The sequence below is a fragment of the Physeter macrocephalus genome, chromosome 19 (genome assembly GCF_002837175.3).
Source record: "Physeter macrocephalus isolate SW-GA chromosome 19, ASM283717v5, whole genome shotgun sequence".
Taxonomy (NCBI): Eukaryota; Metazoa; Chordata; class Mammalia; order Artiodactyla; family Physeteridae; genus Physeter; species Physeter macrocephalus.
The window spans coordinates 44,374,544-44,402,270 of NC_041232.1; the positions used below are offsets into that span (position 1 = coordinate 44,374,544).

At 37.3% G+C, this 27,727-nt stretch overlaps 1 protein-coding gene and 1 non-coding gene across 2 annotated transcripts in view; both read left to right on the top strand.

The window, feature by feature from the left end:
* The window catches only part of DSG3 (desmoglein 3), a 34,993-nt gene extending 13,537 nt beyond the window's left edge, over positions 1–21,456 (top strand). The window contains exons 9-17 of the mRNA XM_007130546.4: positions 2,462–2,733; positions 3,722–3,861; positions 4,935–5,159; positions 6,834–7,091; positions 10,777–10,916; positions 11,220–11,283; positions 12,674–12,921; positions 13,848–17,671; positions 18,444–21,456. Of these exons, the coding sequence (XP_007130608.2) occupies positions 2,462–2,733; positions 3,722–3,861; positions 4,935–5,159; positions 6,834–7,091; positions 10,777–10,916; positions 11,220–11,283; positions 12,674–12,921; positions 13,848–14,336 (1,836 nt within the window). The 3' untranslated portion in view covers positions 14,337–17,671; positions 18,444–21,456. The remainder of the gene's footprint in view (positions 1–2,461; positions 2,734–3,721; positions 3,862–4,934; positions 5,160–6,833; positions 7,092–10,776; positions 10,917–11,219; positions 11,284–12,673; positions 12,922–13,847; positions 17,672–18,443) is intronic.
* A 3,657-nt stretch (positions 21,457–25,113) lies between these two features.
* On the top strand, positions 25,114–25,220 carry LOC112064118 (U6 spliceosomal RNA). The gene has a single exon (XR_002891371.1). It is a non-coding gene; the product is annotated as a U6 spliceosomal RNA (small nuclear RNA).
* The last annotated feature ends 2,507 nt before the right edge of the window (positions 25,221–27,727 follow it).

A 27,727-nucleotide genomic window follows, 5' to 3' on the forward strand; every position in this document is an offset into this window, starting at 1 on the left:
TGATTTCCCTTCAGTGGGAAAAATGTTCTGTATTAACCAAAACTATTACTATATTTTAACCAAAACTGTCATAAATAAACTTTATTCACTTATGAATAATAATACCACTTCTTTATAGAAAACGTAAAAAACACATAAAAGTAGATAGAATTTTGAAGACACACATAGACCCATTACCTAAGGAAATTCTCTTAACATGTTGATTTGTTTCCTTCCAAGCTATCACACTTTGTATAGAAACACAAACACCTAATATACATATATTTATCAGTGTGCCTGTTTTATGCACAAGAAAGTAAAACACACTTCCTGACTTAAACTCAAGAACAGACAAGAATACATGGAATAGTTGCTTGTGAATTTGTCAACTTACTTTAAATGGATTAGCTACAGTCCTCAGAGGGAAAAAAAATGCGACGTTTTCTAGAAAATGGAAATGTAAAAACTAAATCTACAAAATAAAAAATAAATAATTGAGTAACACTTCCATTTAACAGGCTTGGCTACAATAGACCCTTCATCTGAAATAACATAAGGCTATTTATGCCTGGATATTGTATAGACTAGAAAAATACTACTACTATTTCAGGACATTCCTTGCCATAGAACATTGGACTATATGGGAGTTTCTCTCTTTAATTCTGTGACTCCAGTAGAATGACAGATCCATAATATTCCTTAACAGGGAGATCCCTGGAATTCTAGATTGTTGGAAGCCACATAAGTGGTTGCTATTACTCTGCTTTTCAGAGTGGGTTACAGCCATCCTCAGTTGCAAGGGTTTTGTTATAATTTCCCAACAATGCCTAGGAATGAGATATTCCCAGTCTTCTGTGTTGGTGTCATCCAGTCTCCCAAACTAGAAACCTGGGCCTTCTCCTTCAATCATGGCATTTTCTCACCACCTAAAGCCAGACATCAAATTCTGCCCTAGAAACTGCCCTTAAAGTCTAGCCCTGGTCTTCCCTCTCACAGCCTCTGATCTTCTCAGCCTTGTTCCCTCCCTTCCTGATTGACGTACCTACCTCCTGTGTATAATTCCCTTCATTCTCCTTCAACCACATTTTTCTTAAAGCCAATTTGGACCAGTTACTCTCCTCTTTAAAAACTTTCCTTGTTCTCCATTGGCTGTGAAATGGCCCTCAATCAAGATTGTCCATGTGAATCACCTGCAGCTTCTCCCAGCCTGTGGCAAGTTAGGAACTACAGGTTCAGTTGGTCTGCAGGGAAGGTCAGGCAGCAAGCGGTTCTTAAAGGCTCCTCAGGGGACTCTTAATATGCAGCCAGGGTGATGACCACCTGCTGGCCTTTGAGACGACCTTCAACTCCCTCAGAATTGCATCCAAGGCTTCTCAGCAGTCATCTCCCTATTCACCTTCTGTAACTCTGGTATTTGCAAGTGCTTTCACTCTGCCTGAATAACTCCTCCTCACCCTGAATCACTCTGCTTACATGAAAACCTCTCGGAAGCCTTTCCTGACTTTCTCAAGTACAAGTCTTCACTTGCTTTCACACACAGACTCTGTAATCTCTTTTGTCAATTACCCCTTATATTATAATTACCTATTTAAGCATCGTTCTCTTCTTCTTCACTAGGAAGCACTTGAGCCCACAAAACCAGTCACTGCAAAGTTAAAACTCAAATCCGGATCTCACACCTTAATTATTTTCAGTTATACACAAATGTAACCAAAATGAACATTTCCTTATCCCATCACCCTTAAAAACTCTACTAGTGAATGGAAAAAGCTATCCTGGGATACCTCAGGCCTTGAATTGGGCCACTCAATAACAGGGTCAAACAAATAGGTAACACACAGGACTATCTGAAAATGGTTCTATGAAGAGTCGGTGGGCCACCCACTCACCGCTTTGCAGAGGCCTATTTGGCAACCAAGTTTATTAAGATAATTTATCTTTGCCAACAGGGAATTTTTAAAGCCAGAAAGGATATTATTGCAGAGGAATCCAATAACTATTCTGTGAATGGACGTAGCTGCCATTTACAGGAATGTATTATGGGCCTTAATTAGTTCAGTCCTTACAACAATCTGATGAGGTACGGGTTTTTTACCAGAAGCAAAAAGCTGAGGATAAGAGATAGTAAATATTGTGCCCTGAGTCACACAGCTATTAAGTAGCAGAATCAGGGTTCAAACCACATTACCACAGAAAATTTGTGATTCTTTCCACTGTACCACACAACCTGAAGAAACTGTAAAGGTGTTTTGTTAGTCTAAAAAGAAGTACTCTGCTTTGTAAGTATCCGTTACCAAACTGAGGTTTCATGAGTTACAAATTCTAAAGGATTCTCATCACAGCATTGCAGTGATCTGTGAAACCGTTTCGCTGTATAGAAATAAAGGATTCATTCATAGCACACAACGTAGAGCTCTTTTGCCCTCTTTCCAGATCATATTTTTGTGACGCCTCTTTCCTTCTAATTTTATTTTTACTCTAGTCTCTAGATTATGAACAACAACAAAGTTTGCAACTTGGTATCGCCGTGAAAAACAAAGCTGAATTTCACAAATCAATAATCTCTCAATATAGAGCCCAGTCAATCCCACTCATAATCCAAGTAATAAATATGAGGGAAGGAATTATATTCCGTCCTCCTTACAAGACATTTATTGTCCAAAAAGGCATAAGCAGTAAAAACCTGATCAATTATATCGTGGGATCATATCAAGCCATTGATGAAGACACTGGCAAAGCTGCCTCATTTGTCAAGTGAGATTTTATTTTAATATTTTATTATTCCTTGAATTTTTTTTTATTTTATTGAAGTTTAGTTGATTTACAATGTTGTGTTAATTTCTTCTGTACAGCAAAGCAACTCAGTTATACATATATAATCTTTTTCATATTCTTTTCCATTATGGTTTCTCACAGGATATTGAATATAATTCCCTGTGCTATACAGTAGGAACTTGTTGTTTACCTTGACTAGTTTTAATTTATAAACTATTACAAAATAACATCTAAACTATTCTGTGCCAAGGATACAAAGAGACACAAAGGCAGCCAACTCAAGGAACCATATAACTCAAGAAGAGGCATGCTATGAGCAAAGGTAGCATAAGCATAAGTTAAAGTGGAAACTAAGAAAAGAATGACTTAGCCTGTCTAGAGAGATCAGGAAAAAGTTTCATGGAGACTTTCAGTTGAGCCTTAAAAAAGAGTAGAAATTCACCAGAAGACCGTGGTGCAGTCAGATAGAACAGCACACACAAGACACATATGCCTAAAATAGTAGAGCACCATGCAAAGTAGCTGTTGCAGTATAAAGAACAAGGACACAGGGACTTCCCCGCTTGCCACAACTAGAGAAAGCCCTCGCACAGAAACGAAGACCCAACACAGCCAAAAATAAATAAATAAACAAATGTGGGGGTTAAAAAAAAAAAAAAGAATACTGCTAGAGGCTTCTATGCCCCTAGTAATAAAAATGCAAAAAAAAAAAAAAAAAAGAACAAGGACACAGTTATTTTACTGAGCAGAGCAGAAAATTGAAAAACCAGGCTAACATATACTTAAGGATTATGAAATACTGCTTGTCTGTGCTAATATGTTAAGCTTCTGCTGCTTTTATAAAAGTATATTTCATAGTCTTATATTAAGTATAAATATATTAAATATTAATGAGTCATTTTCATTAAATAGGTAACATTCCATGTCTGAAAAAAAAAACCTATTGTTGTTTTCTATTACAAATCAGATACATCTTGGGACATAATGATGGTGGTTTGCTAATTATTGATTCAAAAACTGCTCAAATCAAATTTGCCAAAAACATTTATCGGGATACTACTTTCATGGTTAACAAGACAATCACAGCTGATGTTCTGGCTGTAGATGGTAAGAAAAAATATTTCATTTTTAGAGAAATGTTACTCCAACTGGCATTTCTTGATGAATAGATGATTGTGATTATTAACATATTACCTTTATCATTAGATGAAGTTAATTATCTTAGGGGCCCTGGGTCTCAAGTCTGAGGTGGCTAAATCCAGGAGAAGACTGAGCATCCCAGCTTCTCACTGGAGTTTGTTGGACCAGTGAATTCTGTGTTTGGTCCTGTTGTTGGCTGTTGGGGCAGGAATTTCTGGGTTTGAGAAGGTGGATAAAGATTGAGACAGAACCTATCAGGGAAGCTCAGCTCAAATGTGAGGTGCCTTTGTGAGTTACTTAAACACAGAGTGAGTTACTTATAGAGACCTCAAGCACTTATATCATTGAACAATAAAAATCTTTTGAAATGTTTTTAAAATAATATTCACTTACTATGTGTGTTTCGATAAGTGTAAAATTAATTTATGCTCAAGGCAATCAGCAAACATAAAAATAAAACAAAAGAATAAACACCCAAAATCATATTATCTGGGAAAACAGAAAAAAGCACTAAGGGAAACAACAGAAATAATTCATAATCCCACCACTTAGAGATTTTTATTTTATTGTTTCTGATTGTCAACATTAAAAAATTTTTCTTCAATAAACTTTATATTTCGGGTAATAAAAATAAATCATAGTTTATTCCAAATACTTTGGCTCAAGCTTTAGAAGCAAAAATCTTTCACATAGTCTGGGCTCATGCAGTAGGATACATTTAAGAAAACTTATTTTTATGTTGATTTCATTCGTAATCAGTGAATTTATCACCTTATATGTCTTGGTTCCAAGCATATTAAATTAATAGCCATGCTTCTAATCAAGACATCTGCCAAGTTGATAAATTTAAATTTGCTCTCAGCAAGGTATGGAAATTGGGTGACATCTTTTTACTTGTGGGAATAACGAATACAATTTCTCATGAGTGGATACGCTAATCTGCCTGCATGTGAGAGAAATTTTAAAGGTTTATTTATTTAGTTATTTCTTGTACAACTTGTTCTGTATATTTCTCTAACTCTAAAATGTTATTCTTATAGAAAAAACAGGTAAAACTTCTACAGGCACCATATATGTCCAAATACCTGATTTTAATGAAAATTGTCCAACAATTGTCCTGGAAAAGGAAACAATCTGTAGTTCATCACCTTCCGTGGTTGTCAAAGCTACAGTAAAGAACAAGGATGACTATACTGGCCCCTACACATTTTCACAGGAGGAGCAAACTATAAAACTGCCAGTGTGGAAGATCACAAGACTTAATGGTGAGTACTTGTAAAGCTGCTTCCACAAATGAAAGTTGCTGCTTCCTTATATTTCCAGAAGGTTAAGAGAGAGTTCATTTGGGAGCAGTTCCTTTCCAAGAGTCGTTTTTAAAATTCTTTGTAATGAAGATGAGGCCCTAGCCTCATGAATTTCTTCTCTCTTCAGGAAAGAAAAGGGATGATATAATATAATATTAGCACTATTTAATATTTTCTGCTCTTCATGTGGACTCCAATTTTTGGATATCTTTATATTTTTAATTTTTTATCTGTACCTCCACAACACCCCAAAAAAATAAAAATAAAAAGATTATAGTCAGGCACCTATTTTACTGCAGAGCTGTTTAGGTTTCTAAATACAGCCTTCATGTCTGCAGGCTGTCAACAGACATGAAGCACTGGAGGGGTCAGCCTGCTCAAGGCTGTCACTAGTCGGTCACTAGTCAGGAATCTTGAGAGCATGGTGGACTGAAATTTGTAAACCTATTAGCCAATGGGCAAGAGCTAATCCATCCTTCCTTTTCTCCTAACCTTTATCATGCTAATTTTACATTTCCTCTGTTTTTCAGGAGTCTCACAGAAAAAGCCATTAGACAATAAGAATCTTCTCCCTTTTAGGATTTTATAATGACCAGCAGGCCACTTCAAATCCTTTGTAAATGAACTCACTTATCTCTAGCTCTTTTCTGAACTAATCTTGCTTCCTTTCATGAATGTGCTTACTCTGTGGTACCCTAGTCATAGGGATCTGCCATTGCTAGAGTCACCAAAGGCATCTTGTTCTCCGTGGCCTTCTTTCCTGGGGTCTTACTGATCCTGGTGTAGGGATCTAGCTCCAAATTGTGCATGTAGCCAAATGGGTTTACCAGACACATGTCCAGTGAAAAGGCTACAAAAGAAACATTATAGAGAGACAGGACCTGGCACTAGACACACCTGTGTGGGTGAGGGTAGGCAAGGTAGCAGTGGTTGGACTAGGTGGATCAGGCACAATGTCAAGGAGCATGATGGGGTCAAGAATGATTCAAGGGATACAACCCTACAGCTTATGAGAGCCGCTGCTGGAGCCCACTTAGGAAGGGATAGCATAGCAATGAAGAATGGAGAATGATCATTGCTCATGAGTCAGAAAAGCAACAGGCCTTCACCGCAGGGAATCCCACACAACTGGCATTAGGCTCATGGGGCGAGCACTGACAGGAGAAGCTGAAGTAGCAGCCGCCAAAGCAGAAACTCAGTCTTGAGAAGTCAGGCCCAAAAGCATGGAGTGAGGCAGAAGGGATACATTCAGAGGTCTACACCAGGGTCCAGGCGTTGGTGCAGACGTACAGAAGAGTGGTTAAGTCCCAGAAGAAAGAGGCCTGGGATTTAAATGATGCCCATCTCCCCTCCTCTTTTGGGGGAAAATCCAGATAGGACTGAGTTTTCACGGGGGAGAATAATGGGTCCATCTGGGGCAGACAGGAGGACAAGGAGGAAGTACAGCCCCATACACCCACTGATCTCCGAGAGCCCTCATATCTGCTCAAGCCTTACCCTACTATTTGTGACAGTGATGTCTGTGGCAACTCTGGTTCTGTTCACCAAAAAGAAAAAAAGAAAACCGTAGTCTTCAGAGCAAGGAGCAAGATACGCCTTGTTCTACTGCTGATTTGTTTGGTTGTTTCCCTTCAGCCACCACTGCAAAGCTACAAGCCATGCAGCAGGTATCTCCTGGCGTGTACAGAATCTCCCTGGTCGTCACGGACAACGAGGGCATGTGGTGCAAGACCCCGGAGAGCTTGACTCTGGAAGTCTGTCAGTGTGACGACAGTGACATCTGTAGAGATTCAAACCCGACCCAAAGCCCTGGGCCCCCGATTAAAGAGAGACCTGGGAGGCTGGGGCCTGGCGCCATCGGCCTGCTGCTCCTTGGTCTTTTGCTGCTGCTGTGTGAGTATGCCGCAGCATCATCCTGCTTGCACTGGATGTCAGCACATGCAGAGGCCTTCCCGCTGCATGGACAATGCATTTCTGCAGTTGTTTTAGAGGCAAAGCTGGGGGGAAATGGCATTTTCAGGAAAAATCAGAAATATTTAAAGCTAACACGTCACCTGCCAACAATCTGTATTTATAATACAGAAAAGCAAGTTGTATATGTTAGACATATAGAAAACAGCAGGAGAGACTCAAGAAGGAAAAAAATGAAGCATGAAGAGTCTACACACTGGCCATGATGTTCATGGTCAAAGTAATGACTTTATCCATGAGTGTGGCACCTTCTAAAATGTCTTTTTCATATACAAATCTCATGAAATTCTAAAATAAAATAGAACCCTGACCAAATAAATTTAGGGAAAATATATAAGATATCATAAGCCTTGAGCTTTACAATGCACATAAATATATCACAGACTCTGAGAAGTTATTGCTTAATCTAGAATTTCCTCAGAATAGCTTTCTACCTGAAAATATACTCCTGTAAGGCTCTCATACTTAATATATTAAGTTTATTGAACACATTGAGGGAAATTACATACATGTATTATTTTTCAATAAAACTAAAATTTATTTTTTAATAGGTAGGTTTCAAAAATTTATACTTAAAATCGTGTGAATCAATTAGTATTTTGCATGTAACAAGTCTCTATTTAAAAGAACTTCATGGCGAATTCTTATAGTATAAAAAAAAGAAATCCTTGATAAATTCACAGTCACTTCCCTAATTTATTATAGAACCATAGACTTTTAGAGTTAAAATGATCATTCAACCTCTTAATTTAATTTTTTTTAATTTATGAGATATTTTTAAACCACAAAGAAGAACAGAAAATTGCCACGACAAGCACAAATATAACCACAACTCAGACTTAACAGACATTAATATTTGCCATATTTATTCAGATCTCTTTAAAAAAAGAAATAAATTGCTATCCATACATTTAGTGGCCTCCTACACATGGCATATATTCTCCTTCCTCTTTCCCCTTAAGTGTTTACTATTCTAAAGTTATCATGCATCATTTCATTTAATAGCTGAAACTGACACTCAGAGTTTCAGTTTTCCAATGTCATGATTAGTCAATTTCAAAACCAAAAATTTTTCAAGTACCTATATATGAGTCTTTATGGTACCTTCCAAGAAAGGGAACTTGATTCTGGTTTTCATGTAGTAGTAGATTTATGCATGTCTAACTCTATGGAAAACATATACCATGATAAAGCTGTAATATATATAATAATATAATATAAAATAAAAGTGAACACTAGGAATATTGCAGAGGTTTCACAGACTCAGGGGAATCATCCATTTGAGCCTTGGAAAATGAGTAGGATATAGCAAGTACAAAAAGAGGGAAAGGTGTTTCCAAATGGTAACAGCATGAGCCAAAGCCAGAAAATGCTTGGCAGGTTTTAGGAAGCACACAGCCTTGGGAGGCTAAAGCAAGGGGAAATTGTGGAGAGTGAAGGAGATGAAACTGGAGAACGCTTTGGGGCTAGTTTGAAAGAGCTTACACACACATGAAAAGGAGAGTTGCTGAGAGTATTTGAATAAAAGACTAACCCGATCATATTTGTATTTTAGAAAGATAACATTGGCACAGTGTGTACTGTAAATTAGAAAGGAAAGAACAGTTAGGACGTTATTGTAATAGTTCACAAGGGATGATGGGGGCCAGGTTTTGAGCCATGGCATAAGACTGGAAAGGAAAGGATTGATGTGCAAGGCACGATGCGGGTACGTGGAGAGGATCTGGAGACAAATGGATAGGAAGAGTGGAACAGAAGTCCAGATGCACCACTGAATTTGGCTGCTACTGAAACCATTAAATGAAATTGAAAATATCAAAGGAAGCACAGATAAGTAGGGTGGCAATGATAAGTCTGATTTTGAAATGTTGAATTTTGAGGTATGCATATATCCTCTGGGCTACTGTACATTTGGGATTGTGGCTCAGGATGACAGTCAGAGGTAATATACTCTGTTATTCCCACAATCACATTTGCTTCATGTGAAATATCACCATTTGCAAAATGTCGTATCTTGAATTTTGTGCAGGACAGAACTTTCTCTGGATGCATATGTAAAAACCTAATACATATTGCACACACAATGATAAACAAGATTTCTAAAAGACTATTATGGCCACCTAAAAATACTGACCATACAGATATATATTCATCACTTTTCAAAACTAATTTCTCCATTTATAATATTCAACCCTTCCCACACATTTAACAAAGTCATAGAATTAAGAATGGCAATAGGTAAAGAAAACCTTTATAAGTATCACTTATATGAACATTATGTTAAATTTTGAGAAAATGTATTATGTCCAACTTATTTTATTTTATATACTTGGCCTAATTTTTTTCATTTATGTATATATAAAATATATAAAACTGACTTAATTTGTACAACTGATGTAGCCCATCCAAACAATACTGGCAAGTCCTCATGGCACTCAGTACCATCCTTTATCTATATTATCTCATTTAATCCTCACAACAATCTATGAGGTAGATACTATATATTCTCCCATTCTTTGGATCAGTTAATGGAGGCAAGAAAAGATGACATAATTTGTCCAGCTGGTGAATGGTGGAACCAAAACTCAAACCCTAGAAGTCAGACTCCAGAGGCGATATACTCTTAAATATCTCACTAAGCTGCCAGTAAGTGAACAGAATTCAAACATTAGGATTCAGGTGGCCTCAGCAGGCCACAGGTGGAGGTGGGGTCACTGACTACCTAGACTGAGAAGTGCCTCCTTTCTCTCTTGGCCCATTAGCCTGAGAATGATGTTAATCTTTATTGCTAAAATGTGACTGATACGCACAGAAAGAATGGTAATTACCCAGGCAGTAAGGCCCCTCCAAGTTAAGAATTCCTAATTCACAATTAAGAGTGCAATGAGGGCTTCCCTGGTGGCGCAGTGGTTGCGCGTCCGCCTGCCGATGCAGGGGAACCGGGTTCGCGCCCCGGTCTGGGAGGATCCCGCGTGCCGCGGAGCGGCTGGGCCCGTGAGCCATGGCCGTTGAGCCTGCGCGTCCGGAGCCTGTGCTCCGCAACGGGAGAGGCCACGGCAGAGGGAGGCCCGCATACCACAAAAAAAAAAAAAAAAAAAAGAGTGCAATGATATTAGATCATCACTCTAGTTGCTGAGGGAGTTTGCAAGTTAATGGCTATTCTCTAAGAGATCATTAGAGACCAGATTACCAAATCACTATAATGCCCACCTAAAATCTTGACTCTTCAGGTGTGTATTCACTTCACACAATATACATAGCTTCAACATGTACAAATAAATGCAATAATAAAAATATATACTACGGAAAATGATTGAGAAACTGAATGGCCACCTTTATCATTCATCAAACAGTGCCTACTTTAAGAAAACAATATATGTGTCTCAAGAATAATCTGATCTGTGTCCTTCAGTTTCATAATCATGTGAAATTTTAGTATGCTTAATTTACCAAATTTTATTTTGTAGAAACTAATTTTGCTTTCTATTAGATTATCCATAAGCGTTAAAAAATATTGTATTTTCTTTGTAATGTTTCTGACAATTGCCATGTCAAAGTGTTTCCAAGTGATTCAAATGTTCTGATATTTTGTTTTCCTATATACTAGTGGCCCTCCTTATGCTGCTGACCTGTTACTGTGGGACTGGTCCTATCGGGGCAGTGACCGGTGGATTCATCCCAGTGCCTGATGGTTCAGAAGGAACAATTCGTCCGTGGGGAATCGAAGGAGCCCAACCTAAAGACAAGGTGAGGAAACACTTTGTAAAATATTTATTTCAATCATACGGAACAAAATTCGATTTATATTCATATAGAAAAAGAGGTAATGGGGTATAAAAATGATACTCCTGACCCTCAAGGACCCATGAGAGTCAGTACTAAAATGAATGGAGCCTTTTAGGATCTTAGCTCTTCAGCTGTCAAATCATAAAAATGGTTACTCCTGGAAGAATTTGGAATTCTCGTAATGTCTCCATTTGCATATCTTACTCATATTGGTGAAATCTGGGTAATTTTTAAATGTATTTATTTTTTGCATATGGTTTGTAGGAAATTGCAAATATCTGTGTGCCACCTCTAACTGCCAATGGAGTTGATTTCATGGAAAATTCTGGTAAGTGAACATAAAATTTATTTTTGAAAGCAATAATGGGTTAAATAAGAAATATTGAAAAATAAGAAATGTTCTCAATTCTTTTCTTAATAAGTTGCATATTTGTGCACATACTGAGAGATGTTACCCCTGAAATAGGGTTTCAATGAAATGGTTTACTGTTAGTATATCAATCAATTCTGTAACCTAGCTCTGGCTTCAATAAGTTCATTTGTCCACTGATGTCACCATTTTTTACTAGCTGAAGATTTGTTATACTTTTCCAAACTTTAATAAACTGAAGTAGAGCTCTCAGGGGGTCAATTATTAATTTTTTAATAAGGAAAGATTTCACACATATAGAAAAATGTAAAGGAAAATATAACAAACACTATGTACTCACCACCCAACTTTGCCTATCAACATTAGTAATATTTGCAGTTAAAGCCTCACGTGTGCACATCCTAGGTCTTGTTGCCCTTCTTCCTTCCCCAGAACTAACAGGATCCTGATCTGAGTTCAATTCTTACATTTAATCATAATGGGACAAGGATCACTTATTTGTCATATAGGTGAAATTATTTATTTCTTTGGTTTACCAAATGACTATTTTATTCATCTTATCTCAATGCTACAACTAAGGTGTAAACTAGAACCGTAAGACCTAATGCCTAATATTCAATTTTTTCTTAATTCCATGCTTAGCAATAGATTGTTTTTAAATGCCCAGCCTGAAAAATCTGCATAAGCTCTCCCCCAAAAATGTAACTGTCTTTATCAGCTACCTTAATCCTTAATCCTTACCTGCTTCTCCCATTATAATTACACAGCAAAAATTATATTCAGAATTCTCTAGAAAAAATATCTTTCCATGAAAATGTAATGTAAAAGTAACAGGCAAAATAGTCACAGCTTATTAAATTTTCATTAAGCACCAAGACACCAAATTAGCATCTGCTAATTTGCATGATTACATTATGTATGTTTCCTCTTTGGTTTCCATGTTGAGCCAATATGACAGCTTAATTACAATTTCTTTTTTCCTGAAAACAAACAAGTGTTGCATTAGAAGCTTTCCATTGCTGTGTGGTGAATATTCTGTTTTTACTTTTCCATTTCTGGCCGTTGTCACTGAAAATCTATTTCCTTTGTATATTTTTTCAATTAGCATGTTTTCAGAGCTATTTCATCTGCTAATATCCTCTGTTACGTCCTCACCTCCTCTGTTACTCTCACATAACAGACTGCGGGATGTTCTTATCACCTCGAGTCATAAAATTGTATTTTCTCCCACATACTTGCTTTACTTGGCAACTGCTCATGGATATCAAAGACCAGGAAAAAAAACAAAACAAAACAAAACAAAACAAATCACAGCATGAGATGTTATCGAATTTTCTCCTGTTTTTAGAAGTTTTTACAAATACACACGCTGGAAGGACGGTGGTGGAAGGAGCTTCGGGAAAGAAAGTGACCACCAAGCTTGGAGCAGCTACAGGATCTGGAGCTGCTGCAGAATTCGGAGCAGCCACTGGATTTAGCAACTATTCCTCAGGACAGTCCGGAACGATGAGAACAAGGCATTCCACAGAAGGAACCAACAAGGACTATGGTGAAGGGACAATAAACATGAACTTCCTAGACTCCTACTTTTCTCAGGTAATTTGGTGGAAAACTTTGTGGCTTTGTTATCTTGTTTACATTAGAGATCTTTCTACTTGACTCTACTTCAGTTTTACAGTTCGTTTGTTTGCAGTTCGGTGAAATATAAGGAAAAAAAGTAGAGGCTCCTTGTAAAATAATACAGATAACCTAAATGGCTGCCAAAATCCGGCTACTGGTCAAAAGGAAGAAGGGGCCAGTAGACATAAGATGAGAGAATATGGCACCTCATTCCTCCAACTGGAATAACAACAGAAAGCAAAACCTTTTGCATTTCAGATCAGCAGCATCCTCTTTAGGAATACAAAGCAGCTTATTTTCTATTTCCAATACCATGAAGTATGTCAGAATACATCTGCAAACATTCTTCTGAGAGGGTTATAGTATTCTTCACATTGTCAAGGAGTCCATGTCCAAAAATGTTGAAGAACCATTGAATTAATAACCCAACCATAAAAGGGGGAACAAGGGCTGTGGTCCCAGATTAGGTGAAGTGTCAGGAAGCATAGAATCAAAATGGGACAAGGGTGCAAGAACAGAGAGGACTTTGGGAGGCAGGTTGCTTGCCTCTTGGTTGGTGCATCTTTAGAACGGATCTCACCTACAGTTTCGGTATCAGAACTGGCAAGTGCTGGCATCTAGCCTGGTAGAGCAGATGAAGGCTGACACTGTGTGTGGGGAGAGACTGGCAGGAAGGGCTTGTTTAGGATGAGGATTCTTGGAATATTCCGAGGTGTGGCATGGGCCCTATTTACGGGTCAGGCTCTCACAAGATTGCTGATACAGAGGATGCCCTTACTTCTGTGGATTACCTAAATCATGCATTCTTGATCAAACCTTGAGTTCTAAGAATGGTATAATATTACATTCTTCCACTGAGTGTCTCTTACGATTCATTTTTTTCCACTTTTCTCCACCTTTAGAAAGCATTTGCCTGTGCCGAGGAAGACGATGGCCAGGAAGCAAACGATTGCTTGCTGATCTATGATAACGAAGGAATGGGTACCCCTGGTTCTCCCATCGGCTCCCTGGGTTGTTGCAGTTTTATTGCTGATGAATTTGATGACAGCTGCTTGGACTCACTCAGTCCCAAATTTAAAAAACTTGCAGAGATAAGCCTTGGGATGGATGATGAAGCCAAAAACTCTCAGCCATCCACCAAAGAGAGCGGTTCTGGGATTGAATCCTGTGGCCAATCCGTACAAATCCAGCAGTCAGAATCTGTTAGGTACCAGATTTTGTCAGGCAGCCAGGGAGCGTCTGCTTTGTCTGCTTCTGGCTCTGTCCTCCAGCCAGCCATTTCCATCCCTGACCCTTTGCAGCACTGTAGCTATTTGGTAACGGAGACTTGCTCAGATTCTGGTTCCCACGTGCAGTCTTCCACTGCAGTCTTTGATCTACTTCTCACATAAAATGTAATAGTGACGTAAAGAGTGATTTGTCCCATTTCCCGTGTTCCTGGCAACCTACGTGGTCTGGCAGAGCTACAAGGGTCACGTAGTAAAATCTGTACAGAAGATCCTTGTTCCCTTCTGATGTGACCAGAATGAACTGGAATTATATACTGGCCAAATATGGATATTTGAACCAAATTATTCAAAATAGCATAGCAAATCTCACAGTATTGGTCTGATTTGGCACTTATTTGCTACTCTCATAAACTGATCATGATTACAGTCTAAATTGTCTAGTTTATATCCCCAAACTGGATGTGTTGTCACTCTTACTTCTCAAATACTATTCAAGGCCTAGTAAATCTTAATGTTTTACAAAAAATCTTGAGATCATATTCAGTGGGAAATTTTCCTAATAATTTTTAAACTTCAAATACCATGTGTTTTAGTGGATTAAGTGCTTGGAGTCAAGAACCCCAGTTGTTGAATCTTTCACCTTTTCTTATATCATTAATAATGATATGTCATAAGGTCTTTGCTAAAGCATCTTGAGCTGCTTGGAAAAAAGGAAGTAGTTGCAGTTGAATTTTTGCTATCTTCTTGGTGCTGGGAGACCCTGGGTACATCTTTTGCTCAAGCTAATGGTATTGGTTTATGCATTAAACTCGCTGCATCTATATTCCTTATAGTCTCACAATAAGACAATTTTGAAATAGAAGTATCATAGAAAACTTAGGAAAGTTTAGTATGGTGTAAATATTTTGTGTTTTTTTAAATCACCTTGAAAGGATCTACCTAAAGAAAATATTTTACATTAAGCTCCTCCCTACGCACTTCTCAGTAACAGTAATCCTGTGTTAATAGTCTTTGAAAATTACTCTTTATTTTTTAAATGTCAGTAGGTAGCTGTAACTTACATATCACTTATAGTGATGTTTATCGTTAACCCTGTCTACAGACTTCATGGGAATACAAAACATGGCTTTTCTCATAAGCAAAAGAGGCCTCTGACTAGAATAACACATAGTGAAATTTGTGAATGTGTATTATACACAGTGTTTCTGGTCAAAAAGGGATACAGAAAGGAATTATCAGTAACTCTATTTTATTAAGCCTCACTCCTGTTAAATTAAGCTACTACCGCAATTTAATTCTTGAGCATAACAATGTTAGGTAAGCGACGGCTTAGAATATGTCATTTCAGGGGTATTACCCTGATGGCAACGCAGTTCTTCAAATCATTTCTGATCATTCAAGGTCTTCAGCCTTTAGCCCATAGAGAGCACCCTACCTCTTATCAACTTTTTTGTCCTTAACTGAGTCTTTACAAGGTCATTGTCTGGCTCTATGCTCTATTATCTCTAATTGTATATAAAATAATCCTTCCTGGTTTTTGCCATATTCAAAACCTATATTTGTTTTTTACATGGAATGCAAAGTAATAAATTGTTTGTTTTTTAACCCAGAAGGGTACAGTACTGAGGGTTCCTGGGGGGGGAAGAAACCCCCTAAATATCCTTACATCTAGCATTCTTCCCTCTCCCTGGTGCCAAGACCACCAGGAAGGCATGTGCTAAGACAGCCCGAGAAGCACAGACAATCTGTACTTCCAAGACTAGGCAGCTGTGGCAACAAGGCTTGCAGGGTGCCCATCTTGAAGTGAGGGGAGCTAGACCCTTTGGAGCAGCCTGCCAGGTCCTGAGGAAGTCACTTTGCTATTACTACTGGGGCCTTTTCTCAATAGAGAGGTCTTGCTCTGGGATCTAGAACACAGAGTTGACTTGTGACTCTTGTTTATGCATAAGAATTAAATTAATAATCAGAATAACCTTTGTTCCAAGTTCAAATGTGTTTTCAGGATCCTCAAAGTATTTTAACATTGCCTCTTAAAATCCAACTTATGAAATGGGAATTTTGCTTCTTTGTCAAATTGCAGAGGAAACTATGCCATAGTAGTAAAGACCAATAAGGGAAAAATTGAAATTAAAGGAGTTTTAAAATAAAAATAGATCAATCTTGTCTAGGAGGACCTAGAATTAATTTGCCATGTAATGAAATTCAAAGCAAAAATGTATCTGTATTTTTTCACTAAAAATAAAAATTGTTTTCAACAGAAAAACTTTTTAAAAACTGTTTTTGACTTAATGTATTATAATTTTTAAACAGTATATACTAAAACTTTAACAGTCAAACATTATTATAATAAAACTGTTTTGCAACAAATTTATGAGTACTTCCTTAACCATTTAGCAGAAGCTGAACTACTCTCTGCAGTTAATAATTGTTAAGAAATATGATGTAAAAAAGAGATTGCACATGCATTTTTATCAGTATTCTACATTGTTTTTCTAGCTGATACTTTTTCTGTATCCTCCCAGGCAGGAAGGAAGTACTGGGGGACTCAGGATCTCTTCTTCAGGTAGAAATAGTGCTGGATAAGGTGCAGGGCAGACTTATTAACTGGATGATTTAACTCATTTATTATTTGTTTGGTAATTTGGAATGGTCTCTCAGGCAAAAAAAACTGACATTCTATGAAGACTCAGAGAGAAGTTGAAGTAAAGAGAAAGTAAGGTTTCCAGCCTGACATGGTGACAAAAATGTACCATGACCTTGGTGACAGCCATCAGCCCCTGCGGTGAGTTTGTCTCCCAGTAAATGCCTGTTATTTTTATGTCTTCCTTTAAAGGGATGCCACAAAACAACTCCCTTCACAACACAGATCTTGCTTTGGTTGACCCTCCTCATTCTTAAATGCAGACAATTCAACCTGGACCTGGGGTATGGGGAGCAGAAATTGGATTAGAGTAATGTTGAATGAAGAAAAGTGGATGGCTTAACGCAGGCTTCCAAATCAATCTCAGGAAAATGAAAGCTATGCGGGTAAATTCCCAAAAAATCACCAGTCCCTCTTCTTCACAGAAAGTTGAACGAATAAAATCAGCAAGATCAGTTTCTCTTATCTTAATTTTCAGAAATCAAGTAAGAAGGTAAAGGAGTACATTCAACTGACTAGCTTCACTGCAACTAGCAAATAAGAAACAACTAGCAATTAAGTAAAAATTACGGATCTTTCCTTCTTGTTATTAACAATCCAGTATTTTCTCAACTCCTTTACTGAGTCTACAAAGACTAATTCTGAATCCGTGATCACATGATTTAAGACTTGCTCAACAGCACAGTCTGAGATCATTTTTATGTAAGGGGGATAACTGATGAGAAAAGAAAATAATTATTTAAATTCCAGGTGCCAGAAACAACACGTTTCCACAAAGAACACTGAGATTTCTTCAGCTTTGCCTGATCCAGAGTGCACTACAGTTCCCTCCATGACAAGACATAGGCCATTCCAGGTTGGTGTCTTTGCTTTCTTTTCTTTTTCTTTTATACATGGACTTTTTTTTTTTTTTTACAAATAAAAAAAAAATCTAAGCACAATGCAGGTGTAGTTAAAACTCAAGATAATGATGGTCTAAAAGTGCAAAGGATGCAGTTACCAGAGCAGGAAGAAACGTGACATTGGTGAGGTCTACCAGATGGCCAAGAGAGTTATATTCTAATTTATTTCTTACAGTAGCCCTGAGATTACAGTCATAAAAACAGAGACCCAGAGAAGCAAAGTAACTTCCTCAAAGTCATACAAGTGACACAAATCTAATTGTATTATTATAATTATTAATTATAATAATTATAATTTATAATATATTTCAATATATTTATAATGATAAATATATAATAATTATTATTTATAATATACTTCTAAAATATTTATTGTAATAAATATATAATATTTATTGTATTATAATAATATTATTATATTGCTGAATTATATTATTCAGCAATAATAATACTTATTACTCTCTCGGAATAATCTGTTTATTTTCATCTCTGACTTGAGTAGAACATGAAAAATTGGAAAGAAAATAATGAAAATTATACAATAAAAAGATTATAAATCTAGATATAATTCTAAAGATTAAAGAAGCAGTACAATGTAGGCATATATATGTATACATATATACAATTGAAAGGTAGAGATAGAAAGATAAAAAGGTAGGGATAGATGAAAGAATGCAAATACATGATTTGTTGCTGTTTTGAAAAATATTTGGGTTTATTTTTCAGGCCACAGTGAGCAGTTCTCCTCCACATTTAATAACAGAAACAAGCTACCTGGAAGTCATGGAATCTCATTTCTGGTAAACTCCTGAAGACTTACTTTGACAGCACACTATTTAGAAGAGGTTATGTGACGTGCCTAGATATAAAAAATAACTTTATATTTAAAATTTTTTATTTGATATTTATATATATTGCAAAATGATCACCACAGTAAGTCTAGTTAACATCCGTCACCACACATAGTTACAAAACAATGTCTTTTCTTCCGATGAGGACTTTTAAGATTTTAGCAACTTTCAAATATGCAGTTCAGTATTATTATCTATAGTGATCCTGCTGTACATTACATCCCCAGGACTTATGTATTTTATAGCTGGAAGTTTGTATCTTTTGATTCCCTTCACCCATTTTGCCCATCTCCCAACCCCTTACCTCTGGAACCACCAGTCTGTTCTCTGTATCTATGAACTGGGTTTTTGTTTTGTTTTTTTTAAATAATAACTTTAAATGGTTCCTTCCACCTCAGTGTTTCCATGATTTGTGAAAAACAACACATTTTAACAACTACAACAAATGTTTTATTCCCATGAACGACATGAGACCACTGTATTTTTAATTTCATGCCTCGGAACATCTCTGATGTTTTCTGTGAGCTGAATTTTTATTAAATTAGCAACAGTAAATTTTGTATGAAAACAGAACATCAAATTATGATAAAAGCCAAACACTGATATTGAAAGAATATGTCCTCATTTCCTCAGAAGGCAGAGGAAGTATTTATATTCTTTCATAATCAAGAGAAGATTGCAAAGAAGTTTCTTAATTATAAAGCAATACAGAATCAGGTAATCTTGGATTTATTTAAATGACATAATGGTATGGTTTCTACTCCTGCAAGGAGGCATTGTTACTAAGCCAAAAATGAGTATTTAAACACAAAATGTGAGATTAACTTAGTCATGGCTTCCCATGTCCGAGATTAACTTAGTCATAGCTTCCCATGTCCTACTGACTAGTATTGATAATAAGATTGTATGGTCTTAACTAGGAGGAGAAACATACACACACACACACACACACACACACACACATATATGCACACATATGCATACATATTTGCCTCCAGTAACTATGTAGCTTGGTATAGCTGAAGCAGTGTCTTTCCATCATCCAACCCATGGACCAGACACTAATGCTCAGTGGTACTGCAGAAACAAAGTTTCTATACATATATATATATATATATATATATATATATACACACACTACAAGGAGTCTACTCTCTAGATGTATGATTAAAAAGAAAAGAATCACCTAAATTTTCCACCTAAATTTCTTTAGGTAAGACACAATGAAGAGGCCTTGCTTGACCAAACTTTTAATTATTCTCATCCAGGGCTGACACCCACAACTTTTGATTAGTAAAAACATGTGAAATAAGAAATGGAGCTATTAGTCAAAGGTACAAAGTTTCGGTTGTAACTGATGAATAAGTCCTAGAGACTAATGTACAGCATAGAGCCTATACTTAAAAATACTGTATTGAATACTTAAAATTTTGCTAAGAGGTAAGTCTTATGTCAAGTGTTCTTGTCACACACACAAAATAACAGTAACAAACAGAAGGGTAGGAGGAAACTTTTAAAGGTGATAAATAGGTTTATGGTATAGATTGTGGTAATGGTTTCATAGGTTTATACTTATCTCCAAACTCATCAAGTTGCATACATTAATTATGTACAACTTTTTGTATGTCAAAAAATGTTTAATGTATAATAAACCCTTAGTCTAATAAATTTTGACAATATTTTTCTTCATCTTCCCTTTTCCTCTCAACTGTTATAAACTGCTATGGATTCTTCCTCAGAAGATATTTTATGGCTGCTAATGTTTGAAATCTAAGTTGATTTTCTAACTAGCCACTCTTTCTATACACATTTTCTTGGACTCTGGAACTGTCCTCTTTGTGCTGGTCTTTGAATATTCTTTTGAATTGCAAACCAACAACAAAGGCATATGCTGTCAGGATGATCCAAGACCTTCTCTATGCAACACTCTCCCAGGGCCTCCAGAACAAGCCAATGCATGCTATTGCCACCTTTGCCAACTCTAGCTAGGGAAGGATGTCTCCACTGAAAGAACAAGTCAGGAGGTGTTATTGAATATTTTGATAGGAAACTGTGAGCTGTCAGGCAAAGAAAACCTGCTAGTTTGCATAAAATGAAAACTTACTACTGGAGGACTTAAGAGAAAATTTTTTAATTTCATTACTCAATCAAAAATAACTGTATATTATATTTTAATGACTAACAAAAGATAAACTTGAAATTTTTGTTTTGTTTTGTTTTTCAATTGTGTGTTTTAAGTTAATGGTTAAGAGTTCAGGCTTTGGAGACAAAGTACTTGAGTTCAAATCCCAGCTTCACCACTTACTAGCTGTGTGTCTTTGGCAAGTTACTTCACCTCTTTGCACCTCTCTGGACTATTGTTATAGAGATAATAACATTCCCTACCTCATGAGGTTTCTGTAAAGAAGTTACAAGAATGCACTTGGGACACAGCACTCATAAAGATTTGAAATAAAAATAATTATTACTATTTTTTCAATCTTTAAAATGAACTCAAAAAGTTGAGTGGTGACATACAAAACTACTGAAACCATACAAACTCAAAACATCTATATTATCTGATCCTAAGTCCTGTTTTACAGATGCTCAAACAGGCTGAAAAGTAATTTGTCCAGGGCTTCCCTGGTGGCGCAGTGGTTAGGAATCCGCCTGCCAATGCAGGGGACACAGGTTCGAGCCCTGGTCTGGGAAGATCCCACATGCCGCGGAGCAACTAAGCCCGTGCGCCACAACTACTGAGCCTGCGCTCTAGAGCCCATGAGCCACAACTACTGAAGCCCGCGCGCCCTAGAGCCTGTGCTCCGCAACAGGAGAAGCCACCACAATGAGAAGCCCGTGCACGGCAACGAAGAGTAGCCCCCGCTCGCCGCAACTAGAGAAAGCCCGAGTGCAGCAACAAAGACCCAATGCAGCCAAAAAGTAAATGAATAAATAAATAAAATTAAAAAGAAAAGTAACTTGTCCATCAAAGGTAGAATTAGGAATTAACTAGGCCAATTCTCTTCTTGTGATTCCAAACTGCCACTGTAATATTTCTTTTTCTCTAATCTTTTGCCTTAACCACAGAGCTTGTCCTGTCTACTCTACTCTGCACTGGAAATTCCTCTGAATACACAAGCAAATAGAGATGAATTCATTCAAATCAAATGGTGACTTGTAGCCAAACTAATGAGAATTTGACGAGGTGACTGCAATATTTCAGTTGAGCTCCCTTGGAAAAGGACAGAATGGGAGGCTTTTTTACCCTAAGAGTTCTAACTATGTCATTTCCACCAAGTAAAATAGGGCAGCTAGGTGGCTTTGGGCAAAAAAAAATAGTTACTTCCAAATTAGCATAAAAGGAATGATGCTACTGACCCAACCTCCAGTAGGAGACGCATGTTAGGGAATGCTGGTAGAACAGTAATTACTGTACAAAGAAAATGACCACACTTCACATCCAGTTTCTATAGGATTTATGGTGCCAGGTGAAAAGAAGTTTTATTTACAAAAGCTAGTTGACCCAACGTAAAATAGAAGGAAGTTAAATTGTCTTTACCTTTGCATATTTTATTACCTTATTTCTAGAATAGGATATGCTTAATGTTTTCATAATCACTACTTCCTACTTCCTTTAAAAATCTGACCATAACTAGTTGATAAGTTTTTTAATTGTTTGATAAATTAATTCACAGCAAAGTATAAATCACAGAAAATTATTTATTCTCCTCCTTGGAGTATATACCTTTAATACCTAAATATCTGCAGACTCAAAAAACAAAGCAAAATTTCATTATTATTAAGTCATAGGTCAGGAGGTGGACTGTTTAGTGCATGGACACTTTCCTCTCAAATCACATATGTGGCACCTATCTGTCCATATAGGACCACAGAGCACACCCGAGATTCAGGTTTCACATTCTGACCAATTGACCTAATGCATCTAGTCTCTAAGAAATAAAAGTAAATAAAATGTTCCATAGAAATTCCATCATATTTTTATTCCTGAAGCCCAGAATAAAAATTGTCCTCTGATTTAAAAAAATTTTGGGGGGTTTTAGATGGCTTATTCATACTTCTAAAGTGAAAATCCGAGTTATAAAGAACAATAAACCATACTCTATGGACTTGAGATTCCTATTACTGAAAATTCCAAGGTCCAAACAATGGAAACTCACAATGGCACTTTTATGAACCATAAAACGATTCTTCCATATGACCCTTCACATGGATTTTTCTTTGTTCAACAAGTTTTCCCTGTAATACTGCTCTGCTTAACTTGTTGAGTTGTCATAAACTTACTGATTACTTCAGATAAATGTTCTAATCCTAAAGTTAAGCAAGAAGTACAAGGATACACTCTCTTCTTCCTTCATACCCACAGGATAGTTAGTCACAAGAAGTCTTTGTTGGCTGACTTACCTTTATTGTAGCTGATTCTGCATGAAATGGGTGTGACTCTCTCCAAAGGTATGAATCATTCAGACATTGTTTCAGTAGAAGTTAAGAGAGGTCCACCTAAAAAAATGTTACAGCAAATTAGCAGACAATTCCCTTGTAAAATAAGAGGTCTGCTTTCAAGGCATATAGTAATGTTCATAATAAACACTATGATTTTAAAAAAATCTTTAACCACAAATGTCCTCAGACCAGGTGGTAAGGGTTACTGTGATCGTTAAAACTAAAATATCAGGAGCAATTTTTTTCCCACTGCCTTTTTTGTATCACAGTTTTGCTTAACTGGTTTGATAACGTTTGAACATATTTCTGTCTAATGAAATCTCTAAATGGGAACTAGAGGGGGTGATGAAACTCAAACTAGGTCCACCGCAAAAAAAAAAAAAAGTACATTTCATGCAAAACAGGTTTAAGAACACTTTCCTGAAATGCTCACATACCAGGGACATTTTGATTTTCTTTCTTATGATATCTGAAAGACTGCTTCAACTCTCCAATTTCCTGGGTGTGTACAGATGTAACTGAGTTAAATTATTATTTATCATATTAAAAGATTTTCAATTGCTTATGCTATAAAAGTAAAGTTACATAGAAATAATTTGCATTCGTAATATCAAATTTGGGATTCAAGAATAACAATATCATAACTTTTGCTCAGCAGGGTAGTAGTTCCCAATATTTCTTCTGTGTAATACGTGTGACAAATGACATTCACAAGCTCACACCCTCCCATGGACAAGTTCACCCTCAGGCTCCGTTTGCCTCCCCGGCTGGAATCAACCCTTTCTCCAACCAATGGGGATGTCAAAAATGCAAGTAAGTAACATCATTACTGAAAAACTTTAAATGTGCTCTAATGATTTTAACAAGTAAATCAATCACAAATTTCAGAACTTGATAATTAATAAGTTACTGCATCGACTTGCATGGTACAAAAGTTTTTTAAAAACCACCAACAACGTTAGTTTTGAAAGTAACTTAAAATCAGTTAATTTCTTTGAATCCTTGTTTTTTCTTTAACATGGAAACTATTTATTTTTGAAATTTTGCTTCTCTCTACTACAGTATTTATAATCATCAATCAGATCATTTTGAAAAGGTCTTTAAAGCCAGTATTTTCCTTCCACCTTTGCTCTCCAAAGCTATTGCATCGCTTCTATTTCACTTTTTCTTGATATGCAAGAATGTCACTTGTCTACGTGCAAATGAATGAAGTAACTGCCGAGAAACCAGTATTCTTTTCTGTCTTCTGAGGGGTTTTTTGGTGGATCTCCCCAGGCTCATTAGTCACATTTGGGTCAGCATGATGGTTTCTGTCTGACACTCTCAGTAAACACTCTTGTGCTGCCCGTAAGCCCTACAAGTCCTGTCACACAGTCCAGGCCTGCTATTAGCAACCAAACTCTCCTCCTCTCTTCCCCAGCCACTGTTACTTCCCTTATCTTTCCAAGAATGCCTATAAACAAACCCTAGGGTGAAATCAAAGCTAGAGATTTATTCTGAAATTTTTTTCAGAAAACGTAGGTGGAGAGATAAAATCATTGTTAAGTGGCACACTCTTGTAATGAATGCTAACTTTGTTCATCTCCAGAAGGAAAAGGGATTTTCCATATTGTTTACGGTTTCTGGTTTCGCACTTTGTTCCCCCTGTAAGGAAGGGAGTCTTGAAAGAGGAAGAACACAGAAATGTTCTCCACTGGCCTCTAAACTCCTCAAACTTTACACTGTTCGGGAAGCCTTAGCAGGCCCATCTGTGATAAAATTGTGAGGTAGGGGGATTTTGTCCACAGTGAAGCAGGCCTTCCAGCACACCCACACCTCAATTTGGTGACATTTACTCATGTCCTTCCAGGAATATAATGCTCTCTTCTCTTTTCCCCTTTACCCTAATTTTACACACACACACACACACACACACACACACACACACACACACACACACCTATCCTCCAAAATAACCTTGAAAATATTGGGTTGGCCAAAAGGTTTGCTCGGTTTTTTCCATAAGATGGCTCTAGTAGCACTTAGTTGTCTTTAACTTCATTGAAACAATTTTGTTAGATTGTATGTGAGAGCTGTCATATCAGCGTGCACTTAACAAAACACTTGTGCTCGCCTTGGCAGCACATATACTAAAATTGGAACGATACAAAGAAGATTAGCATGGCCCCTGCACAAGGATGACACGCAAATTCGTGAAGAGTTCCATATTTTTTGATTCACTTTGTTATACGGCAGAAACTAAAACACCATTGTAAAGCAATTATACTCCAATAAAGACATTAAAAAAATAAAAAATAAAAAAAGACATCAAAATTGGTGAATTTTTGTGTAGCCATTTTATTATTGAAGATGGAAGAAAAAAAGCAACATTTTTGGCATATTATGCTTTATTATTTCAAGAAAGATAAAAACGCAAAAAAAGATTTGTGCAGTATATGGAGAAGGTGCTGTGACTGATCGAATGTGTCAAAAGTGGTTTGCGAAGTTCTGAGTTGGAGATTTCTCACTGGATGATGCTCTACTGTTGGGTAGACCAGTTGAAGTTGATACTGATCAAATCAAGACATTAACTGAGAAAATCAACGTTATACCACGCGGGAGATAGCCGACATACTCAAAATATCCGAATCAAGCACTGAAAATCATTTGCACCAACTTGGTTATGTTCATCACTTTGATGCTTGGGTTCCACATAAGTCAAGCGAAAAAACCTTCTTGACCACATTTCCACATGCGATTCTCTACTTTAACCTGATGAAGACGTTCCATTTTTAAAACAAATTGTGACAGGCGATGAAAAGTGGATACTGTACAATAATGTGGAACAGAAGAGATCGTGGGGCAAGTGAAATAAACCACCACCAACCACACCAAAGGCCGGTCTTCATCCAAAGAAGGTGATGTTGTGTGTACAGTGGAATTGGAAAGGAGTCCTCTATTATAAGATCGTTCCGGAAAAGCAAACGATTAGTTCCAACAAGTAATGCTCCCAATTACACCAACTGAAAGCAGCACTCAATGAAAAGCGTCTAGAATTAGTCAACAGAAAACGCATAATCTTCCATCAGGATAACTCAAGACCACATGCTTCTCTGACGACCAGGCAGAAACTGTTACAGCTTGGCTGGGAAGTTCTGATTCATCCGCCATATTCACCAGACATTGCAACTTCGGATTTCCATTTATTTCAGTCTTTACAAAATTCTCTTAATGGAAAAAATTTCAATTCCCTAGAAGACTGTAAAAGGCACCTGGAACAGTTCTTTGCTCAAAAAGATAAGTTTTGGGAAGATGGAATTATGAAGTTGCCTGAAAAATGGCAGAAGGGTGAATACGTTGTTCAATAAAGTTCTTGGTGAAAATGAAAAACGTGTTTTATTTTTACTAAAAAACCAAAGGCACTTTTTGGCCAACCCAATATATTCACTATTCTTTCATTCACATGTTCCACTAGTATATACTGAAGACCTACAATGGATCAGGCACTGTTTAGGTGCTGAATACATAGCAATTCATAGAGAAAAACCCCAGCCCTCATGAAGTTTACATTCGAATGAATGGTGACAGATAATAAATAAATAAATGCACAGTCTTTTAAATTGTGATGTGCCAAGAAGAAAAATGAAGTAGGAAAGGGTGATGGGGAGCCCTGGGGGTGGGAGCAATTATAATTTTTATATGGGTGGTCAAAGAAGATCTCACTGATAAGGTAACATTTGAGGGGAAAAAAGTGAAGAGTGAGTAAACCTGGTACATATCTGGAGCAGAACCATCCCAGGAAAAGGAACAGAGAGTACAAGGGCTCTGAGGTGGAGCATGCTTGGTGTATCTGTGGTGTCCATTATGATGTAAATAACTGGTAAGAGATTAGCATGCCACCCTCTCAGGAATATGCATGTATCAGCCAAGGGAACCTTCAGCTAAAGGATTTCAGACCTTAGTCAGTAGGAGGGAGAGGCATTCTGATGGGCCATGAAGACCTTGCTGAGGTTTTCTAGACAATCGTTGCTTTGTACACACCTCAATTCAGCATTATTATAGTCTCATCACCTTGTAAAACTAGTGTATGATTTATTTCGAAAAAAAATCTCTGACGATGTTGGTTCAGCACTCTACTTAGACCCAAGGATAGACAATTTTGTTTTCTTTGCTGAGACAAATCTCATTTTGCAACTGTAGTGACTTCCTCTAATTCTCTGGTCTGTGAACACTGTTGACAATTTCCTTAAGTCATTTTGGTTTGGGACTTTGCATCTGAGGAGTCAGTCCTCATCTACTGACTCACGAGGAGGAGCCTCTGGAGAACAGCTCAGCTAGAGCCTGTGACTCACCGCATGCAGCTCTCTATCAGGCAGGGTGTTGGTGGTGACTGTTCACCAAGGATTAGCTGGCTTCTTTGCACTAGACCACGGGGCTGGCAGTCTACTGGGCTTGATTATTACTCTGTAAGTTCTAGCTCAGAAAGGTAGCAAAGCTCTTCCCACCCTGTTGTTAGAGGCCCCACCCCCCAAATCAGCCAGTGTTCCTCTCTTACTGCCTAAGGCGGGGGCAGCTCTTGGTCCAGCTAACTGGAGAATCCATGAAAATGTCAACATCCTGACACCTAGTGTCTGTGATGTCCCTCTTGCCTTGGCCTCTGTGGAAAAAGACCATGACTCCTTCTCCAGGACAAAGGGGAAGGATGGTCCTCTTCCATTTCTCCATCCCTAGTGTAATACA